We start from the raw sequence: 16,679 nt of genomic DNA, 5'->3' as shown, positions 1-16,679 counted from the left end.
GCCAACACAGTTGATACTTCTGCCATCTTGTTGTGAACACAAAATACTTCCTGTCCTCCTTTCTTAGAGGGATTTGATAATAACCTGAGTTCAAATCAAGTTTCGAGAAGTATTTTGCATTCTCAAGTCCTATCAGCAGCTCCTCAATCTTACATAAGGGGAAATCAATAGGCCTAGTGATCTTGTTTACTTCCCTCAGGTCCAGAACAAATCTGAGAACGCCATTCGGTTTCCGTACTAGGATATAAGGGCTGTTCCATTGTGAGCTTGATTTCTCGATTTCCTACCTTCTCATATTCCTGTAGCATAATTTGTAGTTCCTCCATTTGGTTGACCAGTGTTTGATATTGCTTAATGTGGACCAGCTTATTTGTGGTGATCTGAACAGCATGCTCCACCAGGTCCGTGCAGGACAATAAGGCGATTTCCTCAGTAAAGACCATATTGTATTTTTTGAAGGTTGTGAGTAGAAACTCTTCAATCATTCTCCTTTCTTCTGCATTATTAGTTTAATGCATGGCATTTCTAATAGTAAGTAGTATAAAAGAGATGATTCAGAGTACTAGCTGCGAAATGTACACTTTGCGGGGTGCGGTCGGAGTGTGATTAGATGATAATAAAGGAGTGAATGTGTGTAGAAAATGTAGGGAGAATGAGAAATTGAAGAGTATTTCGGATCGTGAGTGTGATATTTTTGTCAAACTTCAGAATGAAGAAAATAGGGATATGACAAAAAACGGCGAGGTTGTACCAGAGAATTGTGAGAGTGTGAATGTAGAAAGTGTGAATGATAGTATTAATGGTTTTACTGAGAATAAAAAAGATGAGATAGACGCAATGAGTTAGATCGCGTTGTTGAATGGTGCGATACAAAAGGCAAAACATCAGCTAGAGCATATGAGCAAAAGTCGACTGAATGAACCAACCAATAATAAAAAGTATGACAGGAAAAATAGACGTATGAGTGTGAACATGAACAAAATGAAGGATAGAGTGCTGTATGGAGACTCGTTAGTACGAGGTGTGTTAGTAGAGGATTTGACAAAATCGTACCAACCTGGTGCGACCATAAAGGATGTAACTGAGTCTATTAGAGAGCAAAAGGAAAGGGTGAAAGAGATGATTGTTGTGGCAGGTACGAATGATTTGAAAGGAGACAAAATTGAAATGATAGAAGACCTGAATGAACTGTTTGAGGTAGCAAAAGAAAAGAATGAGAGAGTTAGAATGATTAGTCTTTTGCCACGGTATGATAGTGAAATGTTTAAAAGGAAGGCCATAATTGCGAATGACTTTATGCGTGGGTTATGTATGACGAGTGGTGTGGAATTTGCGAACGTGTGGAGTGAGTTCGATGGGCGAAAGGATCTATATAAGATGGATGGCTTGCATTTGAATGGTTACGGTGTAAGAAGACATGAAAAAGTGTTGCTGAATGTGGTGGATGTGCAAATTCAGGGAAACTAGATTTATTAGGGGGGGGGGGGTAGATATACAATCCTCAGGGAGGCAGTTGAATGTAAGAATGAATATAATATGCCCGAGCAAATAAGGAGAACAAATCAGAGTGGGATAGTTAATATAAGGCATCAAGGTAGGATTGGGGCTAACAGGGGTCTTAAATTCATGTACACTAATGCTAGGAGTATTAGGAACAAGAAGGAAGAGTTTTTGGCCATGGTTGGCACTTCCAGACCACAGGTTATTGGTATTAGTGAAACATGGCTGACTGTAGATGATATAGCTAGTGGGATTGAATGTGATGGGTACAGTGTGTTCAGGAATGACAGGGAGAATAAAATGGGAGGAGGAGGAGTATTGTTGATGATAGCTGATGAGCTGCAGCCAAGGAGAATAGAAGTTGAATTGCAGGATAGAGAAAAGAGCACATTTGAGGCCATTTGGTATGAGATTGTGGCTAGCAGAACTAAATATACAATTGGGTGCTGCTATAGGTGATGGAAAAGATGGTGGTGACAGTATGCACAAGCAAATAGAAGAAATGGGTGGAAGGAGGGTGATTATTATGGGAGATTTCAACTATGGTCACATTGATTGGAGTGAGGAGAGGACATACGGGAGGAAGGAATTGGATTTTATGCGGTTATTAAGGGATAACTATCTGCGACATCATGTAATGGAAAATACTAGGGGATCAGAGAGTGCTTGACCTAGTAATTACATCTGAGGATTTGGCTGTAACAAATATGACCACATTGCCACCAATCGGTGAGAGTGATCATAGGGTCTTGACTTGGGAGGTAGCTAAAGGTGTAGAATTTTCAATTAAGACAGGGTACATGTGGAATTATCGGGCTGGAAAGTATGACAAGCTTAGGAGTTTGATTGGTTCAGTGCCATGGCATGTACAACTGCAAGGACTAGAAGTCGATAGTGCATGGGAGGTAGTTAAGAAGTGTTTGCGTGAAGCAATGGCTGGCTGTATACCTAGAGTCCGAATAATAAATCAAGTAGGGGTTAAATGGATGAATAACACCATTAAGCTTGAGCTGCAAAAAAAAAAAAACAACTATGGAGGGAATTTAAGGAGAAAGGTGACTGGCAGGCACATGAACGGTATAAAGCACAGGCCAGTAGGGTAATGAGTGTGGTAAGAAAAGCAAAAGCAGATTACAAAAGAACATTGGCCATGCAGGCTAAAGTGAATCCTAAACAGTTTTTTAGATATGTAGCAAGTAAAAGGAAAAATGTACATGGCAGAATGATTTTAAAGAATGCCGATGGTAGGGAGGTAACTGAATCAGTTGATATAGTTGAGTTACTGAGTGAGCACTTTGCAAGAATATATCATCCAGGTGGTGACATTGCAGAAACGAATGTACCAGTAGATTATACGGGAATTGTGGTGAATGAAGTGGAGGTGAGTAGTCTATTGCATAACCTCAATGTCAATACATCTGTGGGATTGGATGGTATACCAGCTCGTGTTGTACGAGAAGCAGCTAAAGAATTGTCAGTACCTTTGACCATTTTGTTTAATTTGAGTCTCGGGTCTGGGTTAGTCCCGAGGGGATGGAAAGAGGGGAAAATAGTTCCACTGCATAAAGGTGGTTCCAAGACTGCTGTTGTAAATTACCAACCGATTAGCATATCAGGAATCATTGTCAAGGTCTTAGAGAAATTAGTCAAGAAAAAAGAATACAGGATTGGATAGATGAAAATGCGATATTGTATGGCAGACAACATGGTTTTGTGAAGGGTAGATAATGCCTCAGTAACTTGCTCACGTTTTATAACACAGTGACGGCTGAACTGGATAGGGGTAATGGGTTTACAGTAATACTACTGGACCTTGCCAAGGCTTTTGATAGGATACCACATAGAACCCTAATCAGTAAACTGGAGCAGATGGGGATAGATATAGGGTTGGTGAGATGAATAGGAGGGTGGTTGAAGGAGAGATACCAGAGAGTAGTTTATTCAGGAGTGGAGTCTAAAAGACGGCTTGTGACTAGTGGAGTGCCACAGGGCTCTGTTCTTGGACCACTGCTTTTCAATTTGTTCATCAATGATATAGGAAAGGATTTGAGAAGAAATGTTCACTTGTTTGCTGATGATGCAAAGTTGGGTAGAGCTATTATGAGTGCACAGGATGTCAAAATTTTACAGGATGATTTGGATATTTTGGAGGACTGGGCTAGGAAAAATGGATGTCAATTTAATGTGCCAAAGTGTTAGGTTATGCACTTTGGGGTGAAAAGAATAGCAGTAGTATATCGCATTGGTGGAACTGTACTCCATGAGATTGATGAGGCCAGGGATTTGGGAGTGTTGGTGGATAGGGAATTGAAGTTTAGGGGGCACATTGCAAAAGTGACTAAAACAGCTCACCAAATCACTTGGCTTCTGAAAAATACTTTAACATGCAGAGGCAAACAAGTTGTTGTTCCTCTGTATCGAGCCTTGATAAGACCCCATCTAGACTACTGTGCCCAGTTATGGGCACCAGGGTTTCTTCGTGATGGGGAGGAAGTGGAGAGGATCCAGAGACGAGTGACCAAGATGATAGCAGGTCTGTGGAATGAACCTTATGAGAATAGGTTGAAGATTTGTGGGTTGCAGAAATTGGTCGATAGGCGAAGGAGGGGTGATATGATTGAGACATTCAAATTACTGAAGGGTTTCTATAAGATTGATCCAGAAGATATTTTTTGAAAATATGACTGGTGGTGGGAGGACTAGGGGCCATGAATGGAAGCTGGGCAAGAGCGTGGTTGACAAGGGTGTTAGAGCTAGGTTTTTTACTTGGAGAGTAGTGAATGAGTTCAAGGCAAGGTATGATAGATACTGTGTGAATGTCGAATAGTTGTTCTTGACATGATGTTAGGGCCTCCCTCGATGAGTCTGTCGACTCCTTGGAGTTGCCCGGAACAATAATAAATAATAATAAATCAGCTATAAAGCATGACCAATGTATGCAACAACTGGTATTAACTAAACTATAATTATTAATTAATGATAGCAAAGAAAAATGTGGAACTACAGCTAGCCAGGGATGTTAATTAATCTGAAAAGCTTTTACAGACATTTAAAGAATTTTAAGGTTAACAGAAATGAGTTAAGTATAACAATTTTTACTTTGAATGATCCAGATGGAGTTGTAGAAAATTTAAATAAGTATTTGACAAGTGTATATATGAACAACGATTAGTTAGAGGAATTATTGCTTGAGAGGTAAGATTTGCATAATGTTGTAGTCAGTACAGGAAGAGAGGAGAAAATCATTGATGCAGCTTGTTATTTGATGAGGTTGGAAATAAAGATATCATTTCAAACTCATATGCATGTTAGAATTAATCAATCCAATAAACATGTGTAATATCTTCTGAACATCTTCAATGAAGAGTTGAAATTGGAATAACATCTCTTCACTGGAAATCTGTAAAATTTATTCCAGTTCATATAAGTGTGGTTCACTGCATAAAGTGGAGAAGTATAAACCAGTTAGCCTTTTTAGAGTTACAGACAAAGTAATGGAAATTATATCTACAATTTCCAATAGGTAATCCACAATAAGGGTCACTTGTAGAGCAGGTGCAGCATGGTTTCATTAGAAGAAGAATGATTAGGACAAACCTGCTTACTTTTGATTAACCACTCGAATAGTCACAGAGTAAAATGTATCAAAAATATACACTTCAAATCCATATCATTTCTATAATATTGGAAGGTTATATTAACTTCAGTGGACACCTTGCATCCATGTAATTACTGATGTATATACATGTCAAGGCTGGCATGGTGATTAAGAGGGCACAAGGGGAATACCCCAATAACAGCTATAATGTAATTTTATTTAAATTTCAGCCAAGCTTCTGGGAGAGTTCCACAAAACAACTTGTTGATTAAAATGTGTCAAATAAGTACTGATGATTACTTATGAGATAGAAGAAACAGGTTTACAGAAAGATGACAGGAAGAAGTGTTTAAACAAGAGTCATCTAAAAGTCAAATGCAATGAGAGAAGGTACTCTAGAGTTTGGACTCTTTTGTTTATTCATAAATGATTTAGGTTAAATATTATGAAAAAAACTTCTATTAAAAAAACTTCTCTCTATCTAGCTTCATGTGACACCTCCAAGAAGTCCAAGGATTCATCACAGGAGGGCATTCCACTCTGCTCTACTTGACTACACACACGCATCTCACCATCTTCCCTACAACTTAATTCTCTAAATACACAACACAACGACACTACTCCCGTCAAAGCCATCTACTGCCCATCACCATCAACCCCAGTATTTTTCTGTCTGTTAACGGTGTGTGTGTGTTTCCATTGCCAATTTGGCTATATGCAGGATGAAAAACCCTGACAAACCTTGTTTCCTAGAGGGAAAAAACCTCGTCTTGCTGTCAATCATTCAGACCTCAGTTATCCACAGAATCACCTTAAAAGATCAGAAGAATGTGCATGGCACAGGAACACAAAGTAAGTTTAAAACTAAATGTGAGCAGATTAAGTATAATGATTTGATAAGAAGGTAGTATTAAATTAATATAAGTTGAATAGTTAGACCTTAGAAATCATTATATGGATTTCAGTATTTTGGATAACAGGAATTTAAATTCAGCAACCATATTGGTAAACAACTAGTAAAGTTCAGCAGACTGTAGGTTTGATTAAAACAAGCTTCCCATGTGAGAAAGTTATTAAAATATCATTATATGAATTTCTGATTAGGTCAATATTGGATTACTGCTCAACTTTAATCATCAACATTTTTATGGAAGTTTATAAATTTGATTTTTATGAGTTTTTGTATTTGGCAGAACCAGACCAATACGCTACATAATAAAAAGATAGTGAAGAAGTGAGAGATCAAATTGACAAAATTCAATTTCTACTATTAGAAAAGCATGAAAATATGTAAATGGTTTTCACCAATGTGCTACAGAAGCACTGAATTTATGTAACTTTAAATAAGAGGTCAAGGAGAAAGTAGGAATCTGTTGATGTATTTCTCAAACAGGAGGAAGTTATAAGCCACTGAAGGCTATTTCAAAGGACAGACAAGAAAGATGAGAAGTTGGTTTGGAAAATTTGGAGCTGGACAGTAAATGAATTTTGGCTAGCAGCAGCTGTCTGTACTCATAATAGCATAAAGGAAAATGAAGGATGGGTGATAGTTTGGAAGAACAAAATATACCTGCAAAAGAAGAGAAAGAGAATAGAGTGAATCTGTGAAAGTTTGTGGGGGGGGGGGGTCATCAATTAACCTGAGTGCCCTTGTCTGGATTGCATCAAGCATTTTAGTGCACTACAACTAAACTAATGTGAATAGAGTATTCTAGGATATCCAGATAGTGAAGTATACAGTATTGACAGTTGTACAAATGAGAAGTGGTGTCTTATATAGAAGAGAAAAAAAACAACTGTTTGGAGGCTATGGGTTATTGATTTATATATATATATATATATATATATATATATATATAGAGAGAGAGAGAGAGAGAGAGAGAGAGGTGTAAGTCTAAGAAAAGAAGAGAAAGAAAAGAATTCTGTCTGGAGATAAGAGTATTATCAAAGGTAAAAGTGATCTTTCTTGCAAGAAATAAGTCTGCTAATTCCAATCCTTTCTCCAATTAAATTCATATCCATATAATGAAACATTTCTTTTACACGACCTATACAATAAATTATTTGTCATCATAAGCATTCTTAATTCCCTCATATTGTACAACTGTCATTTTCATTCATTAATCATATTCTCTCTCATAACAAATTTGTAACTTTTCAAATCATTCACCTCATTAATACAAACACCTGTTTCACTCATCCTTTCTACATCTTCACAGCTTCTGTCACATCCATCACTGCATTTGGAAAAGACTTTCCTATCCTTGTCTTTCATTATTATTCATATCCCTAATTATAAAATCTCTATGCAGCACCGATCATCATTACCGCACCTGCTCATCAACTTCTTTATCCATGTACATATCATTCATTAATCATTTATTTAGTCTCTCTCTCTCACATTTTATTGATGATTCTCTCCATCATTCCTCTACATTTTTTCATGACTCCATGTACATGTTTTTTATGCATTCATCACCATTACTGCCAAAAATATAATCTTTTCTCTTATCTCATTCTCTCCTCTTTCACACTTCTTTCCTCTCCAACCATTTTCACTTTTTCAAACTTGCAAGTCAAACTTCAAAAATTTTTTCCAGTACTGAAGCATGTGTCCACTATCAACATTACTGTTTCTAATGGCCATTCTTAATGTGTCTGTTTTCTGAGTAAAATAATACTGCACAAGAAAAATCAATGTTTTTTTTTAACAATTCATTGAAATTTTTTTTTGTAATTTTTTTTATTAAACAATCTTTTTATCAAATTGTCTTCTGGCAAACTGTTGTGTGGTCAACAATTTTCAATGATCCCCCCACCCACCCACACACACACTCAATTCAATGGGTGTTTTTTAATCCATTATTGTCTGATAAAGGATTATAATTCATTAAGATTTAAAACACATGTAATATATCACCTTCTTTGGATCCCAATAATTCTTTATCTGATCATTTTCAATTGTAAGAGAGCCATCCATTTCATGCACTAGAGAAAATAAAATTTACACATTAAGGGATGAAAAGGTTAATAAAACAACAAAATATATCCAAAATATAAACTTTAATTCCATCTTAATCATTGAATGAGGCTATTCATAAAACATACGAATGAATTTTAATATCAGTTTAATTTTTAAGGTTTGAGTGCAAACTAATAACCACCAATTTGATTTTATAGTTAGTTCTCTCTCTCTCTCTCTCTCTCTCTCTGTGTGTGAGAGAGAGAGAGATCTACTATAGTACTCCGGTCACATATTTGGCAGTCACTTCTTTGAAAAATTTTGTAGCTGACAAAAAAAAAGCATATTGAGTTAGCAAGTTGTTTCACTCAGTTGGATATTATGCTTGTATCCTTGATGAAAATTATATTCATTCCAGCCATATTTTACTAGTTAAAGTGAATAAATGTTTACACATGAGGTACTTTTGTGAGTAGTAGTTACTTACATAATTCAGAACTCTTATTATGCAAGTAGATGCTTCCTATTAAAAATTATTTTCTACACTAGAAAATAATACATAAAAAAATATATATATATATATAATTCTAGTTAACTATAATAAATCATGATGAAGAAGGAAATCATCTGAAAACTTCATTATCCAATCTAAGCAGAAACAGATCTATACAGAAATGAAAGCAACAATTAATAATAATAACTAAGCACACTTGACTACAATGTGATGAACCTCAGCTGAGAAATAGGAGATTCTATAAGTGAGAATATGTCCAGAAGAAAATAGTAATCATTGTTTAAAAAACAATTGCACCTTTTTATTGCAGTAAATAGCTTTGCATAATCTTGAGATGGACACTGACTCATTCATGTTTAAGTTTAGCTGATGTAGGAAGATATCATAAAATTCCATAAAACAAATATTCAAACCTTGAAGGAGCACTGATGTAAGAGGTTCATGTGTTTCCACTTCATCATCTGGTCTGCAGTTAAGGTATGATCTTCAGATCCTGATTTTCTATATTAATGTAATCAGAATGTCAGAACTTGGACCACAACGATTCAGTGTTCATTGAGGATGTGAGAAAGTGCCATCTTCAACAGAAATTTTCTTTCTTGACAGTCCATCTAAACATGAATTTCCAGTTGTTGTAACACTGTAGTCATATGTTTGGTTGGTGTTATTCTGATAAGATTAGTTAAAATACCATAAAAATTAGTTAAATTAATAAAAATTGTCTCTAAGATACACCAGCCTGAAAAGTACTTTAATATCTGTAAACAAATGAAAATCTATGTTTTTAGCGGTAGATTCCAACAAAAATTAGGTGGTAGCAAAATGCGCAATAGTTCTTAAATGTTCCTACTTTTCCATAAGGCAATGCTCAGCATATTCATATTATTATGAATGCTTCTCCAAGGACTCACTGAGGGAGGATTCATTTAGACACTCACATACTATATGCTACCTGATCAAAAATATCAAGATGGCTGCTCATCGAAACTCTCACCTTAATACGAAAAGCATTAACTGGAGTTAGTCCAGCCTTTGCTACCATAACAGACTACAATCTTCTGGGAAGACTTTCCGCTAAGGTTTGGTACATTAACTTGACTAATACTCTTCTGGAAGAATAGAAGAGAATTATCATAATAATCACTGATGTTGGTGATTTGGCCTAGCTAACAATCAGTTTTCCAATTCATCCCAGAGGTGTTTGATCGGGATTAGATCAAGGCTCTGTGCAGGCCAGTCAAGTTCTTCAACACCCATCTTATTAAACCATTCCTACACAGATCTCGCTTTGTGGACAAGGACATTGTTATGTTGATACAGGAAAGGTCTATGCCAAACTGTTACCATAAAGTTGAAAGAACAGAAATGTCTAGAATGTCACTATAGGCTGCAGCATAAAGATTCCCCATCACTGGAACTAGGGAGCTCACCATGATGATGCCTCCTCCACCAAACTTCATAGTTTGCACCACAAAATCAGGCAAGCAACATTCTCTTGTCAGCCACCAAACTCACTCGCCCATTTGACTACCACATGGTAAAGTGTAATTCACCTCTCCAGAGAATGCATTTATGCCACTTTTGAGCCAATTATGCAAACTATACACCACTAAACAGTTGTTGCTCTTGTTGGTATCCGTGTTGCTTTCAGAGGCATTTTGCAACTCAGTATCAAGTTCTTCAATTGAGGATAGATGATTTTTTCATGCCAAGCACTTCAGCACTCAATGGTCCAGCTCTCTCTATGTGCTAAGTGGTTTAATGGAGTATTACCATTGTTAAGAAAGGATTAAAAATTATTTTAATTCTTCCAATAGATGAACTACTGGAAGAAAGTACATTTTCAGAAAGCAAACTAACACTAGTAACAAACAAACACACACACACACACACACACACACACACACACACAAAAGCAACACAATAATAAATAAAACACATGGATATAACAGACTTTATCTAGGTGCCCCACCTAGATAAAGTCCTATCTAGGTGGGGCACCTACTATATGTTTCTAGGAGGCCTAGAGTGTAAAGTGGGATCTCTGAGGATTAATTGCAAGTAACTTTCCAAATTTTAGGAAGTTAATTGCATCCGTATTTCATTTAAATTCGGTTGATTTCTGAGAGCAGCTCCAGATTACAAAGACAGTCTTTCTTTTTTAAATTTACTGTGTTGGAGCATGGTATCTTTTTCCAGCAAATCCTATACATGATATCTTGTAGCCCACACATTCATCCAATGCATGGTCTGCAAGACCACACTGACCATAGTCATGAATGCATCTATGCAGATAATAGCTGATCTACTTGTCTGTCCAAATTATGCCAACTTGCAGGAGCAGAGCACTTTATATACTCCAAGAACTGAAAGAGGAGGAAGCTGATCTTTACTGGAACAGATAAGGGTAGCAAGTTTCAGGTGGGTCTTAAACACTGTGCAGAAACTTACTACCCTTATCCAAGACTTTTCAAAATCTGGAAAACATTAATCCTCAAAGATCCCAACTGTCCAGATGAATAGATGAATTACAACCTATGCTTCCTACATATCCCTATACTTCATTCAGCACTGTGTTGCCTTTGTGTATGTGTTACAAGTGTTAGTTGTTTGTACTCCCTGAAGATGGCTCAGTGACAGACGAAATATTGGAAGAGTTAAAATAGTCTTTAATCCTTTTTTAGTGCTGTTAATACTCCAATAAACCTCCAACATCTCTGCTCTGTGGTTTTATGTGGCCTACCAATAGAACTATGCAACTGTTGCTCCTAGGCCAGGGGAACCTGCAGCCTTTTCTCAATTATGTATCTTCATTATGTTGGAAGCTTAATGGATATTTTTACAACACTTAAAAAGAATTAAAATACACTTTAATGCTTCCTATATTTCGTCCTAGTCACTAGGACATCTACGGGGATTACAAACAAATTAATGTAATGCTCACGGAGTAATGCCTGGCTGGCACGGTTATATATATGAAGTGCTTGCCGTGCCAGCAAATCGCCTCTACACGTGCTACCCTCGCAGTGACGAACGCCGCCATTGGCTCCTTACATTCAGAGCTCTCCACCATTCTTAACCCTGAACTTTGGTCGATTCTTTCTGGCATTTCGGAAACTTCCGCACAGAGAGAATTCCAAAAAATTAAAAATAAACATATCAAGAAATTTAGCAACCTTGTGAAAAACAAACCACAACCACAAATTCAACCTCTCCAGACAGTAATAAACCTCTCTTCCAAAAGGCTCAACGACGATGCCGTCAGCGCCCTTTGCCTCGGCCATAATTTTGCCGTCGCTCCGAAGGAAGTGCCGGTGCTTGACGCAATGGTGAACATTGAACGTGGAATCGGTCGCTTACCGTCGGAGATAGCTAACAACATCAGGCTTGACGTAGCCAACATCCTCGCGCATTCTTCTCCGCCAAAAAGTAATTTATCATATGCCCAACGCACGGCTCTCCTAAAACTACGTAAAGAAAAAAGTATCGTCATCACCAGAGCAGATAAGGGTAATGCCACAGCAGTTCTTAATACCAGCGAATATAAGCGTAAAATGAACATTATCCTCCGCGATCGCGCTACCTACATCCCGCTAGAACACGACCCCACAAAAACACAAGTTAAAAAACTAAAAATTTTACTCAAAAAAGTATCTTCCTGGCCCCCAGATGTCACGAAAAAACTTAAACCTTTCCGCTCCCGTCCCCCCCGAATATACAGTTTACCAAAAATCCACAAATCCAACTCCCCACTCAGGCCTATAGTAGATGCTACCAATGCACCTTGCTATAGACTATCTAAACAGCTGGCCAACTCTCTGATCCCCCTCACCGGAAGGTCCCCTTCCTATATAAAAAACTCGACCCACTTTAAAGCCCTCACAGAAAATTTAACCTTGAAAAAGACAGACATATTGGTAAGCTTTGATATCTCCTCTTTGTTTACCAATATTCCCTTAATTGACACCTTATCTCTCTTAGAAAAGGTTTTTCCCTCTGACATCTTAGATCTCTTTTCCTTTGCCATTAACTCTGGATATTTCTCTTGGAACAACAAAATCTACAAGCAGATAGAAGGAACTGCCATGGGTTCCCCCCTCTCACCCCCCCCCTTGCCAATTTCTATATGGAAGATTTCGAAAAACGAGCCATAGACTCAGCCCCACTCAAACCTTCTATCTGGCTAAGATATGTAGATGATGTGTTCTCTATTTGGCCTCATGGCCCAGACACGTTAGACTCCTTCCTCAGTCATCTCAATAGTCTACATCCAAGAATCCAGTTCACTATGGAAAAGGAAAAGAACAATTGTTTACCCTTCCTAGACACCTTAGTCACACGCCTGCCTAATGATACACTTACCTTCACTGTATACAGAAAACCCACACACACAGGCAGATACATTCACAAACTCTCCCACCACCACCCCTCTCAACAATATGGCATTATTAAAACTCTTACCAAGAGAGCCCACAATCTTTGTTCCAGTGGAACCGCCCTCACTAATGAGCTTAACCACATACACAGCACTTTCCTCTCCAATGGCTACAGCGATCACAGTATCAAAAAAATAATCAACTCCTTCCCCATTCCCCTTCCTTCTCGTCAACAAGATTTTAAAAATGCCATCACCATACCCTACATCCGTGGCACATCTGAAAAAATAGCCAAGATACTAAAACAATACAATCTACACACAGCATACAAGCCCCACCGCAAACTGGCTACCCTTATCCGTTCTACGAAAGATCAGCTCCCTCCTCTCTCTCTGCCTGGAGTTTACAAAGTACCCTGTTCCTGTAAGCTGGCGTACTTTGGACAGACAGGCAGATCAGCATCCATCCGTCTAGAGGAACACAAGTCTTACATCTTCAAACACAACTATGGCCATTCAGGCTTGGCTGACCATGTTTTGGACACCACCCACAGAGTATCATGGAAGAAAACCACCATGCTCCACCATAGCAAATTCAAGAAAGAGAGACTTTTCTTAGAAGCAGCAGCAGCAGCTCTCAAAAACCAACCAAATCTCAATAAATATGGGTGCATTAAGCTTCCGAAGATTTGGGAAACACTCATCACCAGAGTTCCCACCTTACATTCCAGGCCACCGACTACTGCCCTTAGGGGGCGCTCTACCTAGATAGGACTTTAGTGTCACCCACGTGGTTGGGCTTAGTATTGTTTGTTATTTGTGCATATGTTACATTAATTTGTTTGTAATCCCCGTAGATGTCCTAGTGACTAGGACGAAATATAGGAAGCATTAAAGTGTATTTTAATTCTTTTTAAGTGTTGTAAAAATATCCATTAAGCCTCCAACATGATGTCCTCACAGCACTTAAGCCTCTACACACGTAATGTATCTTCATTGTTTACAAATTATGCATTCCTTCAAACAGCATATATTTTAATTATACATTGACATACTTTATATTTATTTTTAAAGACCAATGTTAAAAAATCAACCACTATCATCAATCTATCCACTGTTCTATGGGTGGCATTTCATCCTTATCTATTGTTCAATGGTTAGATAAGGATGAAATACACAATATAATACACATCATATTATATTGTCACAAGAGGCCACTACAAGCACTCGGTGCAAGATTTGCTTGATTGAAAAAATGGTTTCATTTTGCACATGTATTGCTGTATTGTAGTGTTGTCACATGTATTGTCATTTTAAAACAAACTGAACAAATCGACCAACCTTTGCCGGCAAAGGTTGGTCGATTGGTAGAGCCTCTGCTACTGATGTCCGAGTTAAGTAAGTTTGAGTGCGGTTAGTAGTTGAAAGGAGAACAATCGTTCGATGCTGTTGGCACACTCTCCCTCGATGAGTCTTTGGACTCCCTGGAGGTGTCAAATAATAATAATAAAGTAGAAGTTTTTTAATTTGTTTATTAATTTTTTTTGTTTGATTGAAATTGCTTGATTGAAAAAATGGTTTCGTTTTGCAAATGTATTGCTGTATTGCAGTGTCGTCACATGTACTGTCATTTTATAACAAATTGAACAAGTAGAAGTTTATTAATTTTTTAATTTTAATTGATTTCACAAATATGCCAAATACAAAGAAAATAACAATTAAGGTGTAGAATAGAGTATTTAATGAAGAATGGGAGCAAAAGATAACCAAGACATCCTCTAAAGAGATCAAACGATGACTTCTAAGGCTGGAACAGGCCACTCAAGGCCTAAATCCTTGAAAAGCATGACGATGATGGAAGCTGAAGTACTACATGCTTGCAGTCAAAGATAAAATTGTGTGTTTCAACTCAGTTTCTACTCATATGAGACTGATCAAAGACACCAGAACCAACTCTTTCCTTCTGATGTGTTTAGAGCACCCCCCCCCCATTATCATTGTTGTATCCAGTATTTCAGACAGACAGGAAAGACTACTATGAACAGGAACATACATTGTATGCCGATTAAGTAATGAGACAATTATTATATGAAATTGTTTAAAAAGAACTATATCTGGAATTGTCAATTACATAGATTCAAATAATCTCCCTCAAACTCCACACAACATCTACATCTGTTGTACAGGTGTTCGAAGATACAATGGAATTCCTGAACAGGAACCCCCTTCAGCGTCTAGATCACACTGAGTTAGATGTCCTCAATGTTGCTAAAGCACTCCCCTATCAAGACACACTTCATCTTTGGGAAGAGAAAAAAAGTCTGTGGAAGCTAAATCTGAAGAAATGAGGGGGAGGGAATAACCAATCATACAGATTGACTTCGAAGCCAGGAACTGCTTCATAGGCAGCACACAGTGCACAGGCAAATTGTCATGCAACCGAAACTGATTGTTGTGGAAAAGTTCATTATTGACATGTCACGTGAGGGTGTATAGATGTTACATTACTCCTAAATAATACTGACCATTCATTAAAGAACAAATTTCATGATAACCACAGTAATTAACTTTTAATGAAATAAAATTAAAATTACTGTGATTATGAAATGAAGTTAAAGTTAATTACTGTGGTTATCGTTTAATTTGTTGTTTATAGTCATAACACAAGTACCTTTAAAGATTGACCATTCATTGTGGTGCCCTTAGGAAGAAATTCACAATGGATAATTCCAGCCGCATCAAAAAACAATGACCATTGTCTTGACACATGATTTTGCAACTTGACTTCTGCTAGGTCTTGATCAACTGCATGGATGAAATTTTGACAACATGCAATCCAATGCCATCTCAATTCGTGTGTCAACATGTGCGGCACAAACCTCAAACAAATATTCCTCTCGTGCAAATCTCTTTCTAAGATTAATCTGGCCATTTCCTTACCGACACTAAGTTGTATAGAGAGTGGCCTGGTGGTTATTCGCCTGTCATGGGCAACAATTTCCCTAGCTTTCACCACATTTTCATTTGTCCATGCAGAAACTGCCATCCACAGCATGGTGCATCCTGCAGGGACTCCATCCCCTCTATAAATGTTGAAAACTTGAACACCTGTACATGGCTCAGTCATTGGCATAAACTTTTTTTAGGTTTTGGTACACTTCTGTAGCAGTTTTTCCTAATTTACAGTAAAATTTTATCATAGTTCTTTGATGCATGATACAACTTCTGACATGCTCCACTCACTCTAATTTCAACAGTTGCCATGCGAAAACTGCAGCATCACCCGACTTGAAAGTTACACCTGCAATTACACTCTAGTACTCAAAACTAGAGTGTGTTGTAATCACAGGTGCAACTTTTGAGTTTCTTACTTTTATTCAAAGGGCTGTCCTGTAAACAACCTATTTCATTACTTAACAGGTACACTGTGTAAATGCATATGGTATGGATAACCCAAAAGTGGATTATCACAGTGTGCATCACATAAAGATCACTTAATCAGATAGTAGAAAGCTACATTACTGCAAAAATTAGGCTTCAGATTGCAAGAACGATTAGAAGTGGCTCAACTCAAAAAGAACCTTGAAACTGCATCATAACTGATGGCCTTCAGCTCAAATGCACTAATAACAGAAGAATTACCAAGAAGCATAATTCTTGCATCTAACATGCAAACTTCCTTATTCTAAATCATTTCACTTTGTGTTTCAATGCCTTGATAATGCTAGAA

The 16,679-nt window shown here is 37.5% G+C and overlaps 1 protein-coding gene across 5 annotated transcripts in view; it reads right to left on the bottom strand.

The window, feature by feature from the left end:
* LOC150098167 (CREB-regulated transcription coactivator 1-like) overlaps positions 1-16,679 on the bottom strand; it is a 526,148-nt gene that overhangs the window by 283,136 nt on the left and 226,333 nt on the right. For all 5 annotated transcript variants that reach the window (XM_090405999.1, XM_090406001.1, XM_090406000.1 and 2 more), the window contains one exon: positions 8,019-8,086. In XM_090405999.1, coding sequence (XP_090262125.1) covers positions 8,019-8,086 — 68 coding nt within the window. The remainder of the gene's footprint in view (positions 1-8,018; positions 8,087-16,679) is intronic.

Source organism: Typopeltis vanoorti, chromosome 16 (assembly GCF_054136105.1).
Source record: "Typopeltis vanoorti isolate ZY-2024b chromosome 16, IOZ_Tvanoo_1.0, whole genome shotgun sequence".
NCBI lineage: Eukaryota > Metazoa > Arthropoda > Arachnida > Uropygi > Thelyphonidae > Typopeltis > Typopeltis vanoorti.
The sequence above is the reverse complement of the archived record's forward strand: the minus strand, read 5'-3'. Positions and strand labels throughout refer to the sequence as shown.